Below are 22,922 nucleotides of genomic sequence, written 5' to 3'. Positions count from 1 at the left end.
GCAAGATGCATCTGAAAATTCATCAGATTTTCATCTTGATGTTTCCCTCTCAAAGACCTTATTTTCTTGTTATCTGATGCTTAATAAGAACAGATTTTGATCCCTCCCTAACTTGACGGAGGTTCACATAGGTGCAGTCTTCTCCCCAGTCCTTACACCAGCCCATTGAGAACAGACCTTTTGGTATGTTTGCACCTGATTTTCCTGAAGTTTGCCTAATTATGTGTTTTCTAATGGTAAGGATACTCCAGTAAAACCTAAATTCAGGCCTTTCTAAATCCTTCAGGCTTTCCACGATTCTTGTGACATTTCATTTGGTGATGACTCTTAGAAGAATAATCATAATATCCCCCTTCCTGACACTGCTGGTTTGGCTTGAATGGGTACAGTGAACTTTCCTATATCCCTTCCCTGTCCGACTTGAATCATATCTTACTGGAAAATAAATTTTATCTGTTGTATTTTTCGTTCCTTGTATCTCTAGGGCTGAACTATAAGCTTTCAACTTCAAGAGGGTGTTATTTTTTTTTACAGTTGACACAACCAGACTATAGTGTCTGAAATTGGTCACATCAATAGCTGATAAAGCAAAAAGTTTAGTGAGCTTTAGACAGGCTGTCAAAGTCGATAACCAGGAGTGTTAAAGCCCATTATAGTACTGCTAAGGTGAAGCCTTTTTTTTTTGTCATCCAGAGCATGTGCCACCAGATCTCAAAAAACATCTGTGGCTTCTCTGAAAAATTTCTGCTTCCTGCCTGCCAAGCTGCTTGCTGAAGTTCTCCTTATGCCTCCTGTGGCTACTGCACCATTGCAGAGGCCTCAGAGCTGAAGCAGCACTGTCTGGCACAGCTGGGCAGTACGCAGTCGAGCGAGATTTGCCTCCAGGTAAATGTGAATACACAAGAGGTTCCTACAGTGCTAATGTATGTGTGGACTATAGCTCAAAGACGAAGGAGGGGGTTTTGCCATAACAAGTTCTTGCAGTGCACAGCCTCCCACCACCTTCCTCCTTCCCTCTCGGCGTCTCGCCAGAACCCTTTCTCCACAGGGATTCTGCAGCTGAAGGAGACCAAAGTGGCACTGGCCTGCTCTGCCTGCATACTCGGGCTCCCACTACAAGAAAGAGGTGCATGAGCGCACCTCTTCAGACATGACAACAGTAAAAAAATAAATAAGTGTTTTGAAGCCAGTGATGGGCAGTGTGCCCAGAGTACTGGTTACTGCTAAAGAACCTTTTTTTTTTTTCTGTCTTAAAAAGGGGTCTTTTACTTGCTGTTCAGGCCCACAGCTTTGGGGCCTGTATGACAGCTGTCACCATCCGTAGCGAAGACTTCCGCTGCTACTCATCAAACACTCCCTTTGCAAGTCCATGACCAAAACCTTGGAAGTTACGGAGACAGAGCACTGTGCTCTTCCTAGGTTTTGAAACAGATGCCATTTAGTCTTAATGGATGAATGAATTCTTAATAATCTGTGATTTGGTTTAGTGCTTGCTGTTAAGCTGCCTGGTCTATTGTATAGGTGATATAAACATATTTCACACCAGTATATTTTTTATATTTAAATACTCAGTGGGTCAAATTAATTGTCAGCTTTATGTATCTTTTCAAAATACAGTAATACAAGACCAGCTGGGTAATATAGTTGGGTCTTTAGCAGATTTGATGCTCTGCTAATTTGTCATTGTCTGTTGTGCCATATTCAGGTATTGGAATAAGCAAAGCTCTTCTAGCCTGTCTAACAACAAGCAATAAACAGAGGCTCGTGCTGTGTACTACCTGAAGTTTCCATCTTGTTCTGTATTATGGTTTTCTGTACTAAGTGGGTCTTGAAGATGTTCCTTCATTTACCTCATGCTTTCTTGAATTAATTTCTTGTTAAACATTTTGAGTTATTTCTCTTCTGTATGCGTGGCTTCGTAAGACACTTCGTAAGATTTATTTTTACATCTTCCAAGTCCACTATTTTTTTGTGGCTTTTGTCAGTACCGACTGACTTTTTGTCATAGGTGAGGAATATAAGGAATATCCAGAGCTTTCAGAATTTTTTATAGCTTCACACAGAATTTCGCTTTAATTACTTGTAGCTATTATTCCCATACTTAAGAGGCAAATGTATGTGAATATGTGTAAGCATATAACATGACAAATGAATGGCTAAGTTAATCAGCAAAGTCATTATAAAGGGTATATTCATAGCCATGTAATTACTGTAGCAATAGTCAAAGCTTTTTATTGTGTTTATTTGAGCGTGACTTAATTTTGATTGAAAGAACTTTTGATCGAAGAATGCTGGGCTAGTCCTTCTCTGAGGAACTTAGAGTTCAAGGAAAAAAAAGGAAAGGCATTTTTAGTTTGTTTTGTAAATACATGATGTGGTCATGTTTTTATCAAATGAGGTGATTAGGTAGAGTTCTGGCTGTCTTAGTGTATTGTTTTTATAACTGAATCCCGGAGTGTTTATTCTTGACAATATCATCTTGTGAACTTTGCGTATAAACGGAATAGAGGTGAAATAACTTTCTGAATTGTTTTGCCTTTTAGCTTCCCGAAATGCTTCATGGAGATGGAGATAACGAAGAGCATGGTTATTGTCCCGTGGGGCAATTCATTCTTCAGAATCTAGGCCTGCTTCTTGGATTTGCCATCATGCTGGTGATTGCCCTCTATGAAGATAAAATTGTGCTTGACATCCAGTTTTGACCTAATTCTGGTAATCACTGTGGTTACAATAACGTTACTGTATGGCTTTGAGTCTGCACTGTTTCACTGTATGCACATTGCTCAGAGGAAAAGCAGTGGCTTGCACTACTTACACAAGTACAGCATATTCATTTCTGTGTAGATTAGCTTCTGCTTTTTTTCTAATTCAAATCAGATGAGGTTACCCAATGCATCTTCTAAACTCAAGTGATCAACAATTAGGAAATACTCAATACGAGAAATCAATGCCAAGTTCAGCGTACTGTATAGGAAGCACTGCTTGCTTAAGAAAGAAAAAGTACAGTGAACAATCTACTCACCTGGGCAAATACCATTTCATTAGTACGTTCGAACAAAACCCAGAAAATGTTACAGCTGAAATTCATACCTCTGCAAGGAACCTGAGTAAGCTTTGAGTGCCACATAAGTTTTAGGTAGCTGACGTATATATCTATATGTATAGATAGATATATATATAGAGAGAGAGATGTGCATGCATATATATATATATATGCATATGTGTATATATATATGTTAATTCTGTGCTGATTCTTCTGCATAGTGGTGACCTGACGTATTAAATCTTACAACAGCACATGACTGGAAACCACTGTGCTGGTTTAAATTTTAAAAAAGAAAACCAAAACCTGAACACTGTTTAAATTCTTAGAGTATGTGTTAAGCTGCACTCCATCATTATCAGCTTTGTGTGTAAGAAGGCAGGCTGTTGCAATACACGCTGCAAAGTGCTGTGTTCTGTCGAGGATCGGTTTGACGATGTTTTCCTGATTTATTTGATGTTTGTTCCTTGATATTAGTAGGAAAAATGCAAAATGCAGTAGAATTAGTGTTAGCTTGGGGAAATCCCTGATGTTGGAGTTATTGAGCTATTTCTGGTTCTTTTTTACAGATGCTAAACATGTGTTGTGTGCCACTTGCAGCATAAACTACTGAAGAATTGTGGCTGTGAATTTGTGCAAACTCTTTTTAACAGACAGTCCATATGGCAATTTCTCCATTTTTTTAACAATTAATTATTTTGGAATGTTTTCTCCTCTTTGTGTTAAAACAATCCAAAGTGCAAGATGCTAGTTACTGAACCTGGGCACAAAGGTTAAATTCTGCTCTGTGTATGTAGTACTTGGTAGGTTATTTACAATACTGTAATATCAGATCAAAATCTGTTTCTGCAATGCCTTGATATCGGACATTGTAGCACCAGCCATTTCTGGCAGTAGAGAGTATGTAAGATTTCTACTTCCAGCATAAAGGAGTTCATTTCTATGATATTTTTTTACAGTTTTGGTATTTAAATTAGATTATTAAAAAGCAGATGTGATAGATCTGTGGTATGTGTAAATTGGAAGGATAGTCTGAAAATTTGGGCCTTAACTTGCTGGGATCAGCTGTCCTGGATCGGATTGTGCGGATGTGCTTATATTGCCAGACATGAGTTAGTTCTTCTTGTACCCACCTCCTTAAAAAAATCATGAGTTTGTGAGGAGTGCAAGCTGATTCTGTAGTACCAGTCCTAAGCATGGTAGTACCTTTTTTTAAAACATACAGTTTGTCTTCTTTTATGTGTATGCCAGGTAAAAGCTGTATTTGACTATGATGTGCCGTTAAGTTTTGTTTTGGTCTGCTTGGTGCCAGTGTAGCTGCTAAAAACACTGATCGCCTTTAATGAGAGCCAGTTGGTATCTTCATTCCATTTCAAATTAATGTGTGTTTCCTGTGGCCCTTTACTTTTTGAAGCTTCATTGGTCAACTTAGTTTTAACTGAGAGCAGCTCATGTATTTTAACGATATCGGTTGGTTCTTGCCAGTATTTCTCCCTAGTGCAGTATCAAGAAACAGTATTAAGGGTCCATTTCAAAGAAGGGCACAGTTTCTTCAGTGAAGAAGCCCAGAGCCCAGAGTTCAGGCATGCAGCCATTTGGTGCTCTGAACTCAGGTTTTCTTTTTTCTTCTTTAAACACGTTTACTGTTGGACCCTAATTAGCAAACATGCTGTTGTTAGCTTCAGATAACTGAATTTCTGCAGTGTAAAGATCCTGGGTGACATTTTTACATAGCGCCCTTATTAGGTCACTGAGTACCATTTTCAAAGAGACTTAACTCACTGGATACCTTCTGAGGATCTAAGTTTCAACAACCCATGTTTCTTGTGTATTAAACTGACCCTTAATTTTCCTTTCCTGTTATACTCAATAGAATTAAGGGGGTCATTATGTGGTTAAACTGATATTTTGTCAAATCATTTTTTTAAAGTTTATTTCTTTTACATCTTTTCGAATGAAGATTTTTATATTTCAGGTAGTATATTTACTTTTGTATTAGTTGGAGTATCATTATAGCTTAATACACTGCCTCTGTAGGAAAATAGTTAACTTCCTTCCAAGGCCATCTTCAGACAAGGGAAAAAAATGGTCCTTGAAGGTAGGTACTGTATTTTTTCATTAAATATGGGTTGTTTCCTTTTATTTTCTAGTATTTATTACAAGTTATGAAGAGCAGTGTAACAGCTGTGACTTCTTCTATATGTTTCCACCAGTATTGAATTCCAAATGATTCTAATGTATGCTTTTGAGTCATGTTACAGACAATCTGAATTCCACTACATTTCTACTTGGCTTCAACATTCCATTCTGCTTGAATCCAGAGTCTCATTTAACGTGTATTTGTTGGAGGGCATAAATGTTACTTGTATATTACAATGCTGTCACTGTGTGACATCCCATATGAATTTTGATGTAGATCACATTGCACTCAATCCGCTGTGATTATGCTTAGAAAATATTGTAGTTGCTAGATGCAGTGTGACTATTTTTTTTTTAAATTTTTTTTCTTTCCCTTCCCATTAACAATTGAGTCTATGGTTTAAAATGTGATTATGGTCCTATAAGATAACTTGCTGAGCTATCAGTCTTTTTGTTATAACTAAATAATTTTTTAAAATTTTATAAAGCTGGAAATGATCAAATGCTGTTTTGTTCATTGTCAACAGTGTTGTGTTCATTTTATGTATGTTCCTTATAAATAAGGAGCCTTCAGAAAATAAAATTATTCAAGAAGCAGATATTTTTGTTGGCTTTTATAAGGATTTATTGTGCACCTATGCATTTAGTTTCAAATCTCATGAACGGCACAAATGCAACATTGTAAACAAACTCATTTTGATTTCTCTTTTTACGTGGCATTTCAGGACTGACATGCATCCCTTACAAGTGATCTGGAAAATGCACCTACCTCCATAAATTGCGATAGTTTTATGAGTTAAGCTGACATAATAACGCCACACCCCGTCTGATCCAGTGTTCTTGCGGTTTGTCTGAAGGGAGAGTCATTGCGATGACAAAGTTGGTGGAATGGCCTGTAGTTGACAGGATCCCTCTTCTCTCGCTGGTCTTGTACACTGGGGCCAGGTAACTTGGTCGCTGTGGAATGTCTGCTCTCTTACACGGCTTTAGCCATATCTGCAGTAAAGAATAAAATAATCCTTTTCATCTCAGTTAAAAAAATAATAATCAGGGAAACAGCCTTGGCTTGGCCAAAGTAAAGTATTTTGACATTGTTGGGTTTTTGTTTTGCTTGCTTTTTAACAGATAGCCCTGAAAACCTGTTTTTTATCAGATTGCTTCCTCACCCAACATCTGCCAACAGCGAACCCTGTCACTGTCATTATTAGCAGAGGATACTCGGCTCCTCTCACACTTAATTTCTATTTCAACACAAAACTTTTCAATTCAATTATTTTTTTTTAAATAATTACCCTGTTACTTCCTTCAAGACTAGAACTTAAGAGTATTAATTCTACAGTATTTGTTGGTATATAATACTATGAAATGCTACCAAATGAAAGATACTGACCACAGGTACTGTATCATAGAGGACTTTGGGATGAGATTCTCCGAGCTTCTTCGTTTGCCTGTTCCAGCATGCTCCATCCAAGAACAATCCCTGAATGTAGACCCCTGAATCAGTTGGAAAAGACACCATATTACACAAAACCTGAAAATGTCTCCTAGCTGAGAGCAGCAGCCAGTACAAGGCACTTTGCTAACTGTTGATTCTGTGGGACTTTTTGTCAATTTTGTGGGTTCCAAGGGATGATCAAATAACTCTGAGTATAACACAATCTTATACTGTATTATGATCTATTATGATTACAATTCCTTAAAGATCATAAAATTTTATATAACTTTTATATATCACTTTTATTTTATATAACTTTTTAAAAATGACAGTGTCTAGCAAATATCATAGTGTATCCAGCCTTTTTGAGTGATGGGAGGTTAAAAATTATTCCAAAGCAGAGGACACTATTTTTACAGTTGTCATTATTATAAAGCTTTCTCTATGTACTACGTATTGTCACTTTAATGTTTCCAAATTTGGAGACTGATCATCTAAACAGGCTTTTGCTAGTTAGTCTTCACATCGTTTCATTGCTTATGTTTCAAATTGCCACTTGCTTATACCTTTCTGAAGTGGTTCATTAAAGGAATAAAGTAAAAAAAATTAATAAAAGCTTTAAATGTTTCAAAAACATAAATATCTTTATTTTGACATGTCATAATGTCATGACATAATGACATGACAGAATGACAGCTTTCATTCCATCAGCTTTCCAGAAGAAAACAGGAAATTGCAGCAACATCTGTTTTTCATCAAACTTGCAGCTTCTTGCTCTGTAGATTGAAAACTGTAACTTCTAAACCAAAAAATGAACCTGCCCCAACAGAAAATGACTTGAAACTGACTGGCAACCTGCCAAGCCCTTCTCATTACAAAACTTCCAGTCAAACTGATCCTCAGGAAAGTATTTAAAAGAGTCTTAAGAAAAATTAAGTTCAATCTGTCCTTTTTTTCTGAGGATGGGCAAGCTAAGAAATGTATCTGCAACTTCAACTTAAGTAATATATAATAAAGTGGTTAAAAGAAAAAAAATAGGGCTTTTCCCCCCTTAGAGCAGCCCCTGTTGCACATTGTGATCATCTCCATAAGATGTTTTTCTAGGGACAGTTAAGGTAGCGTACCCAACTTGGCCACTAAATGTTTAGTTTTCCTGTGTCTTCAGACATACACACTAATGGACTGCAATAAAAGGGGGGGGAAAGGGCAAGCCAGATACCGCTTGAGAGTTGGATCTGTTGTGGGAAGCTTGGGGTAAGGAATGTCCTCTGTCAGTGTTATTTTATATCTGCCTGCTAATCCAGGAGGTGAACTCATCGCAGCAGTTTTTAAGGACTTAAATAGTATTTTGCTTCTTCACTTCTTGTGCATCTCATAGGGAGCAGCACAGTTGTGTATGTTTTCCAGCTGAATTCATTAACTTAATTGCATAACTCTGAGTCTGCAAATTGATGTTAACATCTGAATACATCACCAAAGGCAGATAATTGTGTCATGCATGTACTTACCATCTTCAGGAGCAATTTCATATTCCTTATCTTCCAGCACTTCATAGTCAAATTCTAGTAGGTCTATTGGAATGGTGTATTTTCTGGCATAGTTCTGCTGGGCACCTGTTAAGAACGCTTGAGTGAAGAAGAATCCTGAGATCCAGAAGACTGGGGGAGTTCCATTTTCATACCACAGCTGCAGCAGCAAGAGAGAGAAAAGAAAAAAAAAACTTCCTTATATTTTTTTTTTTTTTTAGTATTTAGGAAAGCAATTATCTTCTAGAATAACAGCAGAAGTAATCTCTCCTTTTGTGAATCCGGGATGGTCTTTTTCTTTTCTGAAAGCAATGGAACTTTGGATGGCTGCCATGTCTTTTTAAACAACTTGTTCAAAATGTCACTAGCTTCTGTTTTAAAAAAAAAAAAAAGCAAACCAAAAAAAAAACCCCAACACTGTTGCCTGGAAATACTTTGCTTATGTGAAAGACTGAATAAGTCTGTTAAAAGTGCGTCATCCTTCTAAGTTCATCAAATGAGTGTTCAGTTCTTCTCTCACTCGTTACTGAAGGCTGTTGAGTAGTCACCTTTGTTTCTCTGTGCAGATGACAGATTTTTTGCAGGCTGTTTTCTCTTTGAAAGGGTTATCGTGTCCCTTCCAGGGCCCAAGAAAGACACATGCTGCATTTGTTTCCAGCAAGTTGAAGAGAGGAGGTCTGTTGCAAAGGTGAATGTTTACTGCATGCAAGAAGACCTTTCTGTCATTGTTGCAAACATCAATTTTGAATAATGGCTGAAAAAATTTACTACAATTATCTGCTGCAGAGAATTACAATGAAGACAAATAAGCTAGTTGTCTCTACTAGTAAGTAGTTTTCTTCCCAAGAAATAAAATATATTCCTCATATTTATTGGCAGTTTTCCCTCTGTACAAGTTTAATTTCTGTCTTGGATTCTGTTCAAGAAACAGCACTTTTGTTCTTTACACATACTGCTGTCAGGCTTGCTACAGATGAAAGGAGAAGTTACTGAGGTGTGTTGACTTGGTGATGTGTGTCCAAAAACATAAAATAGGTGCTCTCTGGAAATGCAGATTTTGTGAATATCCTTCTACACCTGAAACTGGAGGCTTCTTTTGATTTTTTTTTTTTTTTTTTTAAATTTACTTATGGTTTTGGTTCCTAGATCTTTTGTCTATCTTGGGACCTGTTCTTACAACAGGTATGGAGTGGGCAACCTGCTATAAGATTGGTTTTCTTCAGCTGATTGAGATTACTAAGCCACAGAATGGTGCTGAGCCTCTAGGTATTAGTCATAAAAGTCAGTTTGGGGAATCTGCACTCTCACAGGTCAGGGAACCCCACTGATTCTCCTTAACTCATCCAGCTTTCTTCTCCAGCACTCCACTGAAAGCTTGGTATTTGACTTAAGATTTTGTGTTAAAATCTTTTATTAATTTAAGTTTGCTCTCTGGAAAAGAAACTCAACAGTATTTTCCTAAGTTCTGTTTTAATTATCTTCATTACCACCACCAGATCTACATAACATAGTTTAAGAGGCCCTTAGCAAATTCACTTCAGAAGGGCAGTTCTGTCATACAGTATTACTGATATACAGCAGCTCTCTTTGTGAGGTGTAGGGTATGTGGCAAAATGTCGTGCTGCATTAGATGCTGTGATGAGCAAATGGCTATATGAAACAGAGGCACAAATGAACTGAACTTTACCTGTCAATTATTCAGTGGAAGTAATTTGTGTGTGTGTGTTCACTTGTGGAGATACCACCAGACATCAACAGACAAAAATAATAAGTGGCATTGAACAAATCTGCATAAATGGGGTGTGCTTACCTGTAAGACCTTCAGTCTATTAAGGAAGTCAGCCACATAGCTGCCCAGAGGCTTGAGGCTCGGGTAAGACTTACTCATCCATAGTCCTGGAATTTTGCCTTTCAGAATGCTGTTTACCACTTCTTCCAGTTCAGCAGACATCACTACTAGCCCCTAAAAGAAATTTTGGAAAGGAAGATGTAAAATTATTTGCCTAACAGGCTTGCTTTAACGATTAAAAATCAACACAGCACTCTGTCCAGCAGATGCTACGAACTTCTAGCTAAGTCAGGCAGGAGCAACACTGAAAACAAGAATAAGGGACTTAATGAATTCCATAAAAAGTTACTTCCATCTTCTGTCTGATCCAGTAGTTAGTCACTACATTGGTCAGGGAAAAGGTCCATAGCTTCTTTTGGAGAAAACTGCCATCCTTTCTCAGAAACATGGTCTTCCCAGAGCACTTCTGAGTTTTACTGACTGTAAATGCTCTTTTTTATTATTATGCAAAGTTTCATCAAAACTTTGTGCCAGTGCTGCAAGTGCCTTATTCTAAAGTGGCAGGCTTTCCAGCTTGTAGTTGGCCTTAACGAGAAGAGTGGAGTCAGGGGTGGGGGGCAGGAGAGGTTGTTTTGTTTTTTAAACACCTCATCAGCCTTAAACTATAACAGGATAAATAAAAATTGCCCAAACTGACTTTTCCCTGCTTTTTTTCCTCTGTTTTGCATGGCTGTAGCTTTCGATTCCTACTGAGAACAAATATTGACTTTAGACTGTGATATCTTAACTGGAATCCTCACTGGCAGTAATTTGCTGTTTGAGGTGTTGAGGAGATCTGCATTCATCTGTAAGAAGTTGTATGAGGTGCTTCAGTCTTTCATGCCAGTCAGGCAGAAAAATAAATGTGAACCTAGTTATTGCTTGCCTTATTTGCTAGTAAATCTGTTGTTAAAAACGTTCTGGTTTGGTTTCTTTACAGTACGCAGAACAGTACTTTCATATTCTATTGTACTCCTACCAGTTCTAAGATACAGATCAATAAATCAGTTTGGAATCTGGACTCTTTAACGTGTTTGACTGACCAACCTGAATCAGACTTCAGGGTCAGTTCTCTGAGGTACCTGCATTGATGGCTCACAGATTGAGTCTTGGTTGGTGGTATATGCCTTTAAAGGTTGTATTCAGCTCACCTTTATTGCTTTCTGGATGTTAACACAGGAGTCCCGTATGGTCTGCAATAATTTATTAAAGCGTCCCATCTCTTGGACAAGCACAGTATTCATGCTCTGAGTATAAGTCGTTGGATATTTTCTCATTGCTGCTTCAATGTCAAAATTTGGAGGAAGTTTGCTCAGGATGTCACCTGTGACTTCATGAACAACTTCATCGGTGGATTTTGCACCACCACCAGATGCCCGAGTCTAGAGAGAGACAGAAACTTGGATTTATTTGGAGAATAAGAAAGAGGACTTAGGAGACTGAATAGTTAAAATGCAAGAAAATGGAGCTGTTACAAAGGCATTGTTTAAAAGATCATTACAGTTCCAACACTTCCCCTGTGATTGAAATGAATTTGTTTCAGAATTTCCTGTATTATTGCAAGAAGTTATTAACTTAGAAGTAACAAAATCTGGTTTCCTACAATTTTGTATCCTTCTCATTTCTTTTGCTGAAATCCTGCTTCCACTGTAAACCAATCTTTCTCCCCCCCATCTCGGCTGTACCCGTCAGCATCACTGGCTGGCCAGGTGCTGTGAAACGGCACAGAGCAGTGCCAAGTTCTGTCTCGCTGTCCCTCCGTGTCCCTCTTGCTCTCTATATTCAGCTCTTCATTTTCCTCATGAAGCTTACAGGAACGATTGTATGCCTAAATTGTACCTGGCTTACAAACTGGACTGAAATTGGCCAAGAAGTTGAAAATTGTCCAAAAGCTGGGGGGCAGTAGGAGATACACAAACTGACTGTACGATCTCAGAAGCTATGTTTCCTTAGGAAGAGAGTCAGGAAAAATAAAAAACCTTGAAGGATTCTGAAGTGGAACACTAATTTCACCAGAATGGAGGTACAACACAATGAGGTACAGTAAAAAACGAAAAAGAATCTGAACACACTAATGTGGAGATAGAGTAGAATGTTATGGTAAGATGGTGTGTGACGCTTACTCCTTACATACCTGTGTGAGAAGAATGTTATCAAATAACAGTTGTGTTTCTGACTGATCCTTGGTAATATCAGCATTTGCGTTCATTCCAAATATCTCTGGGGAAGGATTCAGTGGAAGTGTCTTCGTGTATTCAATATAGCTTTGGTACTGAAAAAAAGGAGAAAAAGAATAGACTTAAAAGGAGATGCAGAAACAGCCCATGACAGGCTGCAAGCTGTGTCTCAAAACTACTACAAACTTTCCTAGCGTAATGAGTATAATGTGTAAACTAAGACACAAAAGGAAATACAGAGACTGTGCCTCACAAATTCTTTTGGTCCACCCTCTTGCCCCAAAATCAGGATTGGCTTTGCTTAAATAATTTCTGACAAAATTTCTGACAGCCGTGGGAAATTCTCTTATAAAATAAGATACCTAGTGCAAGGGGCTGCAGTCCCTTTCTGGGCCCACTGCTTGCTAAGTGTCTGAAGGCGTTTTGTTGATGTGTAACATAACTCTCCTGTGTGATAAATTAAGCTGGTTACTATGTCCTTTCTACCTCCAGCAGATATGGTCAACTAATTCTCTTATGCCTATTTTATAATGCTTTTAACTTCAGCAGGCTGTGTTTTCTCTTATTGTCCCCTGAGCATGCTGACTCACACAGCAAAGTCAATTTAGTTGGTAGTATTTGGGGTTGATTTTTTACACCATTTCCATTTCTTAGAAGTCACTGAAACAAGTCCTAATAGAATGTGAGATTAAGCCACAAAAGCAAGCAGTAGCAGCAGTAAGCACAGAGGCACACATCAATGTCAATAAAGATAAATCTATTTAAAAAAAAAAAAAGCTGTTGGGTAATTCTGTTGTTCTGGGATACTTACATCTCCTTCAGGAGGAGCAAAATAAAGGCCACTTGGATCAAATTTATAATCTGCATTTGTAATGATTTCTGAAGAAAAGAACATGTTGAGAATGCTACGGAGCGTACGCCGATCCCAGTCATCAGTGACTCTGCCACCATAGTTACATTCTCCAGTCATATAGCGAAGAGCATCATACGGCACCTCCTGGAAAAAAGCAAGACAATTATCTGAACTGCAGCCCAGCACTTCTCTGGACATATTGGTATCGTGGTCATTTATATGGAAGTCATCTTCTCACTCGAAAGTTTAAAAGCTGCTATTTACTTCTGCTACTTCATGCTTGTACCATTGATCTCCTGATCTTCAAATACTTTAGTAGTCATCCATCAAGTCACCCAGCATTGCTTCTTTTGAAGAATAATAGCACCAAAAATTTCCATAGTAATGCAGCTGGAACTCCCCGAGTACAAGTTTATGGAGAACTTTTCCAAAATTATCTCTACTTGTTTGGCTATATATACTTCTAAAATAAATGTATGCTGTCATAGGGCCATAGCTGTGCCATAAATTTTATTTACTTTTTTTAGAAAATAAAAACAAACATGCTTAAAGTTTTGAGGTTGAGAGAAGCTGCACTCGGTTGCATGAAAGGAAAAAATTACGAGTGCTAAGACATAAATTATTTACAGGAAGTCAGGGCACGAGTGGGTGATACACTGAGAACTGGGATAAAGCAAACCAGTTGAAAAAAGTACCAAGAAATGTGTTTACTATGTATAATTTACTATCTTTCAGGAAAAAAAAAAATGCTTCCCTCTGTCCTGGTTTCGGCTGGGACAGAGTTAATTTTCTTCCTAGTAGCTGGTATAGTGCTGTGGTTTGGTTTTAGTACTAGAAGAATGTTGATAACACACTGATGTTTTGGTTGTTGCTGCATAGTGCTTAGACTGGCCAAGTGCTTCTCGGCTCTCAGCTCTGCCAGGTGCACAAGAAACTGGGAGAGGACACAGCCAGGACAGCTGACCCAAATTGGCCAAAGGGCTATTCCAGACCATATGACGTCATGCTCAGTATATAAGCTGGGAGAAGAAGAAGGAAGAGTGGGGGGGACATTTGGAGCAATGGCATTTGTCTTCCCATGTAACCATTACGCGTGATGGAGCCCTGCTTTCCTGGAGGCGGCTGCACCCCTGTCTGCCCATGGGAAGTGGTGAATTAATTCCTTGTTTTGCTTTGTTTGCGTGCGCCGCTTTCACTTTACCTATTAAACTGTCTTTATCTCAACCCAGGAGTTTTGTCACTTTTACTCTTCTGATTCTTTCCCCCATCCCACTGTGGGGGGAGTGAGCGAGCAGCTGTGTGGTGCCCAGTTGCCAGCTGGGGTTAAACCACGACACCTCCCTGCTAGGCACTGAATTTGCTCATAAGCTTTGGTCATAAAACAGGAAGACATCCCTCTCAGCCCTCCTTCCCCTTCCTCTCTCCCACAGGAAAAGAAACCTTCATGAAGTTGCTTTCTCATGCTGAATCACAATTCACCTATTAGCCACACTGATAACCAAAACCACTCCAGGCTGACAGTGGTTTGAAAATAACACTCCTTTCTTGCCCCCAGCCACAACTTCAGCAGATTCTGGCGATAGTGGGTTGCTTAGGAAGCCAGAACATAAAGAAGTGTCATGTATTGCTAGCAAATTCAGAGAGGCTTCTATGAAACACTGCCTAGCTCTGCAAACAGGGAAGGAAATGTCATCTGCCAAATTTACACAAATAGATCAAGGTTGTTACTAATCTGCAACAGTCCAGGGTCTTGTGTTATCCCTGTTGAGTCAATCATAGTTAGCTATTTAGTGGTTTAGTACAGTATTTTACAACTTACAGTAACATTGCCAAGAGCTGAATCCACAGCTCCTGCCTAACGACAGGTTAAGATTTCAACAAATAAGGCGACTATATGGACCAAACACTGCTCTGTTTTGCATGGCAGAACTTCTAAACTGTAATTTGAAAGTTCCCCCCAGTAGATGTATACTGATCATGGTACACTAACCACTAAAAATGAATGTGGTTAGCACTACTGCAAGTAGACCTTGGTTTCTAAATCACTGCCCCCCAAACTGTTGCCATGGCCGCCCCCAGCCTGCATTGGTACATGCACTAACAAACAGGCCTAGAAAGTGCAAGCAAGGACCGGTGACTGTGGTGAGAGGCTGCTGTACCTCGTACTGGTCGAGAAAGATGTGCAGCTGCTGCACACTGATGCGCAGGTCAGTCTCATTGAACTCGTATGGAATGTTCCAACCCAATGGCCCGAAATTCCGCCTTTCTTGCACTAGCGCGTGGAAGAAGCAGAGGCCATATAGCAGTGTCTTGAACTCAGCCTTAAAACCAAATGCAACACCATTAATAATTCATGGCTGGTTTAAACCATTTAGTTTTTTTCTCACATCCTGCACAGCAGTGCTGTCTTTGAGTCACTCAAATCCCAGCAACCCCTGCTCTGGTAAAACACTGGTTATGCATCAGGGTTAGCTTTTTCTTCACATGCAAAGACCTTCATCAGGAAAGTCATCAAATTGTCATAAGCATCAGTTCTAAATATTTTCTTAAACCAGTGTGAACCCGCAAAGCAATTTCATTTTTAAAGCTATATATCCATGTATATGTAATTAATACACATGACACATAGGTATGTGTATGAGACCATGTACCTATGATTTTTTTTTTTTACACCATTGTGTTACAAAACATTGTTCACACAGTGTTTCTGCTTTTTTTTTTTTTTTTCTCATTATCAAGATAGATTTCAGGCCTTTAAAGAAAAACTTCAAGTAGGAACTTCTGTTTTGGTTTTCAGTTCAGACCATTTAGCAAATATATGACTTCATTTAGAAGAACTACGTTAATTATAGAAAAATAATGTAAAATAATATAAAATATGCTTACAAACAGACATCTAACATCTATTTATGAAGAGAGTGGTTAATATTTTTCTCAGTCTTACTATTTTTTAAACTAGAGAGCTGTATTAATAATGCCATACCACAAAATCTCAATTGAAGAAGTAGGAGACGAGCAATAAAATTAAATTTACTTCACTATTGCCAGCAATCAAAACCAGTTTCATTGCAGTAGAAGACAACTATTTAATTTGGGAGGGCTTCTTCCCCCAGAGCACACATACACAGTCAGCAAGGTCTGCTTTATCTGATTTACAGAGTTACAATACAACATTACTAACAGGTTTTCTGCAGCTGTTGAAAAAGTCAGGATCAGATATTGGATCCATCAGGTACGAACGAATTATATTGGCCCGTAAACCTTTTGGTGCTTCATTAGTCATCTTCACTCCATTCTGAAGCACAGACACTGGGAACGTGTCAGATGGGTAACTGGTGAGCCAAATTCGGAAATCTGGATGTGTTGTATCAGGGTTTAGCTCCTACAATAAACACATATAAAAACAGGCAACTGGAAGACACAGCAGATTAATATACACCTCAAGTGTTACTATTAAAGCATTTTTTAAAGTGGGAAAATATACCAGTCCAAAGTTCAATTTCTTAGATGCTTATACATGATTATAGTGAAAGTAACAGTTATGAATGACACCTTCCCTTCTTCCCTTCGTCTTCAAAAGTATTTGCAAGAAGATAATACTTATTTTTACCTCACAGACTCGTTCCAGTATTGGCATCCATGAACTTGCTAGGTGGCAATTTTGCAGAACTATCCATGTTCCTTCCTTCACTGCCTTCTCTATCATTTTCATGGCTATTGGGCCTTGGCCTTGACCAAGTGACAGAGAACTAAGCTTTGTACCACCATACCCCTGCATATAGAAAGCATATTCTAAGTAAGAATAATATTGCATAAATACACTAAACCTTCTGGTATGAGAGGTCACATCTGTATGCATTCTTAAAATATTTAATATACAGTATATTTTAAAATACAGTTTAAATATTTTTTTCATGTCATTCAAGTTGACTAAAACCTCTTATCTATCTTCCAGTGAAAAGCTCCAACTGCACATCCATTTACTCCGGAACTGTAACATTCTGACAGGTTCAAAATACTCCTGAAAACAGTATGATCTTTAAGGATGTAGACAACCTACTATAAAATGCAGAATACATTTGCAGCTTGGTGGTTGGAGACTTGAAGTATGTCTGTCATTCTCAACAGCATAGAATTCTGACAGAATAGTAGGAAACACAACAAATATACATCTTACCAGAAAACAGCAACTTTCTAGTATTGTAACAGTACTCTTCTACATAAGAACTGATTTAGGCTGTTGGGAATTTCTTGTTTTAAATGCCATAATAATGACAGTCAAAGCCAAAGAAAACCCATCTTTGAATATGGAGGTGTAAATGCTACCCAAGATCCTAAGGTCCTATATTACTAAAGTGTTTTGTAATTAAGTGATTACACATAATGCTTATTAGAAAAAAATACCATTTTCAGATAAGATTCCTTACAGTGAACGTTTAAACCGTTATGGTTTTGTTCCATTTTTCCATTTTCCATTTGAGATTACACAAACTAATTAATTAAATAGATCATTACATCACAACATTATAAAAGATACCCAAAACTTGTACTATCCAATTTCTTATAAACAGTCAAATTTTTCATTCCTAAAAACAATCCACATGCATTAATTAGTGCTTTGTGTTAAAAAGAAACATGAGATCAATTTTAAAATCTTTTTGGGCAGTTAAAAACAGGGGTTTGAGCTTTGGCATTTCAACTTCTACTTAAATAAAGTTCCTTGCTTCATATAAACATACATGTGTTCATGTGAACACACACAAGCATCAATTATATTAAAAAAGCCTGGAGATACTAAAATACCTGATCATCAGCAAATTTAAGAAGGGCTGCCATGGGGTCAGCACCAGGAGAAAGTATAAATATCAGCGGTGCACAAGAATGACTATCAGAAAATGCTTTTGACAAATCAAATGGAGGTGGCTCAATAAATGGACGGCCCAGGTTGTGAATGATAAATTCCTGTACCACTGGTATTATCTAAAAAAAAAAAAAAAAAAAAAAAAAAAAAAAAAAGAAAAAAATAGAATTAAAGTGCCCTGGTTTTGTGTAAGCATTAACACATATTACTCTGAACATTATAATATAAATTTCAAGGACAGTGTTCCTGCATATAAAATTAGATACAAATACAGTCCCAGAGGAATCAGTGATATAGCATGTATAAATCTAGGCAAAAAAGATGCATTAAGAGGGTTGAAATTGGAAGTCCTATGCAAATGATCCTTAATCTCATTTCTGTCACCACATCTGGACAAACTAATGTGCTGGTATAGGAAGCCAGAATTTTTTCTGCACTTACTCCATGTGTATTATGGAGAGGATTTCAATTTTCAAGTCTCATAACGCAACACCTTTCAAAGGTGTTAAGATCTTGGCTTAGAAAACTGCTGTGTACAGCAGTTTTGTACACACTGGTGTTTAAACTTCCTACTGAAGTTAATTGGGCTCTGTACCAAAATGAGAGACAATTTATAAAATGACAGCTTAATGCTCTGATCCTGTAAACCCTTACAGATATAATTCTTCTAAATATCACCATTCATTGTATCTCTGGACACACTCTAGAATATTTTACAATAAACACCTCCCCTTTAAAGAAATGCAACAGTATTTGCAAACATGATAACTAAGTTTTAATCTCTGAACACAAAATTCAAGAAATGCTAAAGGTTTCAAATAGCAATGTTAATGTAACCACTTTGGTCACAAAGTTTTACATGTAAAATTACTGTATTTGCAACTAGAGTTTTTAACTTGCATTTTTGACATTTCAATTACAAAATTCATAATTTTCATACCACATTAGCATAGGTGCTTTCAGCTAATACATAGTGTGACTGAGTACACAGAATGTAACATGGGAAAAAAAGATCCAGTAGCTTCATTTTTCTTGATTGTCCTGCTCACAAACTCACCTGTGTTTTTATTTACTTTACAACCTACCCTGCTTTACAGGTGCAACGTGTCACCAATTGTTATAAAGCCTTAAGTCTGAGAGCAGGAGGGAGGCTCTGGGCTATACTAATTGCAGGTTTTAGAGATGGAGAGTCTCTTGAAAGAGCTCAGTTTGGCTTCCAAGCTCTTAAGTGATTTTAAGGATATGTATGAATACGAGAACCGTTTAAAAACCTTCACAAACTGGCCTTTTATAGAGAACTGCAAATGCACTCCAGAGAATGTAAGTTTGAAAATGGATATTTTTTACTATGCTTTATTTTTTATGTACTGTGCCTGAATATGAAGTCCTTGTTAAGTATATTCATGTTCAAGAAAAGTTGTGAGCTTCTACTAAGCCTGAAGAAGATGAGGAGTTAATACTCCAACTTCCCTCTGTTCCCTGCTCAGAAATACATGTTCAGTTCACTAGTCTAGCTACAGAATTTGATATAGTTACTTGTTTTCATTTTTTTTGTTCTTGTTACTTAAAAGTAAATTTATTGCGTTATGTAGTCTTTCTGATTGCAAATTTTCATCCATTAAAAAGAAGCCTACATTAGAAGAAACAAGTACACATCCAGCAGGAAGAAAGAAGTAACAGAATGATCACTACTTAAAATTCAGAAACTGAAATTATTTAGATTTTAGAAAACTTAATGTTTATGTCCCTGCAGTCTTTGACTTAAGCATCTAAAAATAAATCCACCTGTTTTCTACTTTGGCACACAAATGAAACTTCCAGGCTGGATCTCAGATGAGTCAGTGCAAGAGTTAGCTGAGAAGCTGTGACGTTCAATAACTGCCAACAAACTTAATTAATTTTTAGTATTCTGACCAGATGTGATTCTAAAGTGACAGGAAAACACAGAAGTTAAAGATGTAGCATTTTACTCACATAATTTATATTTAAAGGTTCTCTGTCTATGGTCTTATGCTATGGTTTTTCTCTGAAAATATTCTTTAAAGTCCTGGCTATGACAGATCTCATGTACTGCCACTGAAAGGCCTGTGTAGCATGGCATCTACTAGATGTTTTCTGGTAGAACAAAGCTACTCCGGTAGCCTGCAGATACCACAGATATGCAGAAATCTGTTCGCTACTTGTAGCCTATTCCTTGTCCCTTTACTAGTTGCTTATTCACCTGCTTGCAGTCCTCACACTTAAAACTTATTTTTTAGCCTGATCTGTGCTGACAGACATTGTGGGGAAAGACATTATTTACAAGCTCTCAGAAACAGTTTGGTGATGTGAACATGAGCTTGACATTGGATGAGCCTCTAAACTTCTAAACTGTCACCTGCAGATGGCAAAGGCGGGCTTTGTCCAGTGTCCAAATGCAAATGAACCAGATGTGGCAAAATGTTTCTTTTGCTTGATAGAACTGGAGGGCTGGGAACCAAATGATGACCCATGGTAAGCACAGATGTAACAATGTTCTTGAAGTATTCCTCCAAACTTCTTTGACAATATCCCCTTACTCATTATAAAATTACCAATTCCTCTGTAAGAGTTCACAAAACTGAAGCCTACTGAAAGTTTATCTTACCCCCAGTAACCTTGAAATAGTTCAACTAGCTTGTATCTGAGATCCACTAAAATCTATTTCATATGTTTTCTGTACGATACTTTTTCTAATGATAGACAGTAAAAGTACTGAAGACACATGTCTGTTCAGATTTCTTCATCTCTTGAAATGTCACCTTCATGGTTTTAATATCTGTTCTAACTGTGGGTTTACACTGCAGGGAGGAACACACCAAACGTCACAGCTGTGGTTTTTTATCCCTTACTAAGCACTTTGATGATCTGACAATGGAGGAGTACTACATGCTGGAGATGACACGGCTGAGAACCTTCCTTGTAAGTGTTAACCAAATAATCTTAATGTAAGATTCAAAGCTAGAATGTAAACAAGAACTTCCATCTCTAAGATTTCCAAGCATCAGCAAGGAGTGATTGTGTAAGGTTAGAACACGACATTCCAAAGTAATGACTTGCATGCATTGTTGGATAAGAAATCTGCACCTAAACACTTCTCAGTGCAGTCTATTGTCTAGCTTTTGAAGAAAAACCTGTTTCCTTTAGAAATACTTTTCCAACAACTCATTACAGCAGAAAAAATATCTTAGGTGCAATAATCAATCAATTCAGGAAGCTCTACAATAAGCAGCTCTATCTTTCTCAGGAGGGATGAACAACACATATGAAAAGACAAAATTTGACCAGATGATTGCTTACATCTCCAGTTTTACAAGTAAATCAGTCTAATTAAACTTTCAAACTTTAAAGCCTGTTTCAAATGTTTTACAATTATCCAGTTTTATTGCTCCCCACTTCTGGGATTTCATGCATGCCATAGTGTTGGCATATATGAAAGCACACAAAACTGAGCTGCTTCAATTAGTTGATCAAGATCAGCTGACCTTTGATATATGACCCCTAATCTTATGGATAGTAAGAATCAAGTGAACCAAGTTCCCTGATGAGGCACAGTAAAGATTCTGCATCTTACTTCCTGGTGGGTTTGAACAAATAAGACATTTGCCTTGCTGATCTGTATTGAAAATATGCCTGGTGACTGTCAAGGTTAAATATTTAAGTTCCCTATGCAACAGACTCAAATACATAAAAATAGGATCACATGCTGCAGTGGGAGCAGTACAATACCTTAAAAGGTGGACTAAGAGTGAGAAGATGATGTTGTTATCTAACCTGAACAGTGAATGATATAGAGCAGTGTTCCAAGGGGGCTCAACCATAATATTACTGTATTTCTAAGTATGGCATATAGAAAACTTGAAGCAGTAGCTTCAAGAGGGGACACTTTGCCCCCAAGAATACGGTCACCAATAGCTTGGAGGGCTGTGCACTAGGGCTGATCCAGAGTGTGATGTCATCTTGAAGCATCAATATCCTAATGCATCCTGAGAAGCAAGATCTTGCCTCTGCACACAGAAGAAAATCAAACTGAAGTCTCCCTCCCTGATGTGTTTTAAAATACAGCTAAATAGTAGGTTCACAATTTACTTTAAAAGAAAGTATACTACACATACCCAAAAGCGGTCACTGAACTGAGCCCTACTGGCAAGGCTGGTGGAGGAGTCTCTGAATCAAATGGGCGTATGCATATGAAAATATCTGCCAAACTGCTCTGCACCATTCAGACAGCAGTAATGCTGACCATAGCTAAACATAGACTCTAAGCTAGAATTAATGGCAGATCAGTGGGGTTTTGAGGATCTAAGTTCTGAATGTAGTTGAACTAGACAGTTAAATTGCTCCATTGAAAGTCTCAATCTTTTACTTTGCTTTAAGTGCAAAATTGGCAGAAGCATAATAAACTCTTTTGAAGAAGAAGTCACTGCAACTAGGCAGCGTCTTGTGGATAACTTTGTCACCAAGCATCAGTATACGCCGCCAGTGCCTCTCCATACTGATCCATCTGCCCAATGTTCTGGAAACTCATACTGCCAGTCAAAAAAAATCCAGGAGAAGTGAAGTATAAAGTCTGACTCTAGAAGTTTTCTTTATATGATATAAATATTCATGTTTTTATCTGAGTACTAATATAAAGCTGAACAATTTTGTGAGGAAGTGTAGAGAATTCCTTTCATAGGCTCTCTGGAACAGAGGTCATAACTGTCTATACTATCTTTCACAATGTGCTTTGTCATTATGGTGAGGTGTGGACAAATAGTAGTCCCACTAACCTGTGAATACATGAAAAAATGTCTAAGCAAATACTTATATTCTGGTTTTTAGTAGGTTGACTTTCTTGGAATAAAGATTCACAACTGAGCACCTATCGTGGTCTGCATCATATTCAAGCCTTATAGCTAGACAGGCTCAAATCAGAACAGTTCTGCTTCAAAACACTTTCTGTAGAACAAAGCAGATCTGTGTGTCTGCAATAATGGTTACTTTTAAGCACCTATGTATCTACACTCCTGCTTACCATTATCTTCCTAAACCAGACAAAA

At 37.8% G+C, this 22,922-nt stretch overlaps 3 protein-coding genes across 4 annotated transcripts in view; 2 read left to right on the top strand and 1 right to left on the bottom strand.

Annotated features, from left to right (window-relative positions):
• SLC39A10 (solute carrier family 39 member 10) overlaps nt 1–5,329 on the top strand; it is a 27,097-nt gene extending 21,768 nt beyond the window's left edge. The window contains exons 10-11 of one of the 2 annotated variants that reach the window (XM_035899099.1): nt 2,544–2,712; nt 3,613–5,329. In XM_035899099.1, the coding sequence (XP_035754992.1) occupies nt 2,544–2,702 (159 nt within the window). In that variant the 3' untranslated portion in view covers nt 2,703–2,712; nt 3,613–5,329. Of the gene's footprint in view, nt 1–2,543 lie in introns of both variants that reach the window. The other variant, XM_035899098.1, reaches the window with a different exon arrangement.
• A 642-nt stretch (nt 5,330–5,971) lies between these two features.
• DNAH7 (dynein axonemal heavy chain 7) overlaps nt 5,972–22,922 on the bottom strand; it is a 134,189-nt gene continuing 117,238 nt past the window's right edge. Inside the window, exons 55-65 of the mRNA XM_009643532.2 lie at nt 17,805–17,981; nt 16,612–16,773; nt 16,183–16,383; nt 15,161–15,322; nt 12,960–13,145; nt 12,106–12,243; nt 11,123–11,353; nt 9,954–10,106; nt 8,126–8,303; nt 6,573–6,676; nt 5,972–6,178 (exon numbers count right to left, since the gene is read on the bottom strand). Coding sequence (XP_009641827.1) covers nt 5,972–6,178; nt 6,573–6,676; nt 8,126–8,303; nt 9,954–10,106; nt 11,123–11,353; nt 12,106–12,243; nt 12,960–13,145; nt 15,161–15,322; nt 16,183–16,383; nt 16,612–16,773; nt 17,805–17,981 — 1,899 coding nt within the window. The remainder of the gene's footprint in view (nt 6,179–6,572; nt 6,677–8,125; nt 8,304–9,953; nt 10,107–11,122; nt 11,354–12,105; nt 12,244–12,959; nt 13,146–15,160; nt 15,323–16,182; nt 16,384–16,611; nt 16,774–17,804; nt 17,982–22,922) is intronic.
• BIRC5 (baculoviral IAP repeat containing 5) lies at nt 19,045–22,440 on the top strand. The gene is made up of 4 exons (XM_035899042.1): nt 19,045–19,182; nt 20,246–20,355; nt 20,688–20,802; nt 22,258–22,440. Exons 1-4 carry the CDS (start codon nt 19,045–19,047, stop codon nt 22,438–22,440), a joined length of 546 nt encoding a protein of 181 aa, XP_035754935.1.

Source organism: Egretta garzetta, unplaced genomic scaffold, assembly GCF_000687185.1.
Source record: "Egretta garzetta isolate BGI_Z169 unplaced genomic scaffold, ASM68718v1 scaffold297, whole genome shotgun sequence".
In the NCBI taxonomy this organism is placed as follows: domain Eukaryota; kingdom Metazoa; phylum Chordata; class Aves; order Pelecaniformes; family Ardeidae; genus Egretta; species Egretta garzetta.
Note: the sequence above shows the minus strand (reverse complement) of the source record. Positions and strands in the feature narration are given on the sequence as shown.

Excerpts from the sequence above, each read along its gene's own strand:
- BIRC5 (XM_035899042.1), top strand. The coding sequence starts at position 19,045 with ATGGAGAGTCTCTTGAAAGAGCTCAGTTTGGCTTCCAAGCTCTTAAGT. Across the intron at positions 19,183-20,245 it reads GCAAATGCACTCCAGAGAAT|ATGGCAAAGGCGGGCTTTGT; the intron begins GTAAGTTTGAAA and ends TGTCACCTGCAG. Across the intron at positions 20,356-20,687 it reads GAACCAAATGATGACCCATG|GGAGGAACACACCAAACGTC; the intron begins GTAAGCACAGAT and ends TTTACACTGCAG.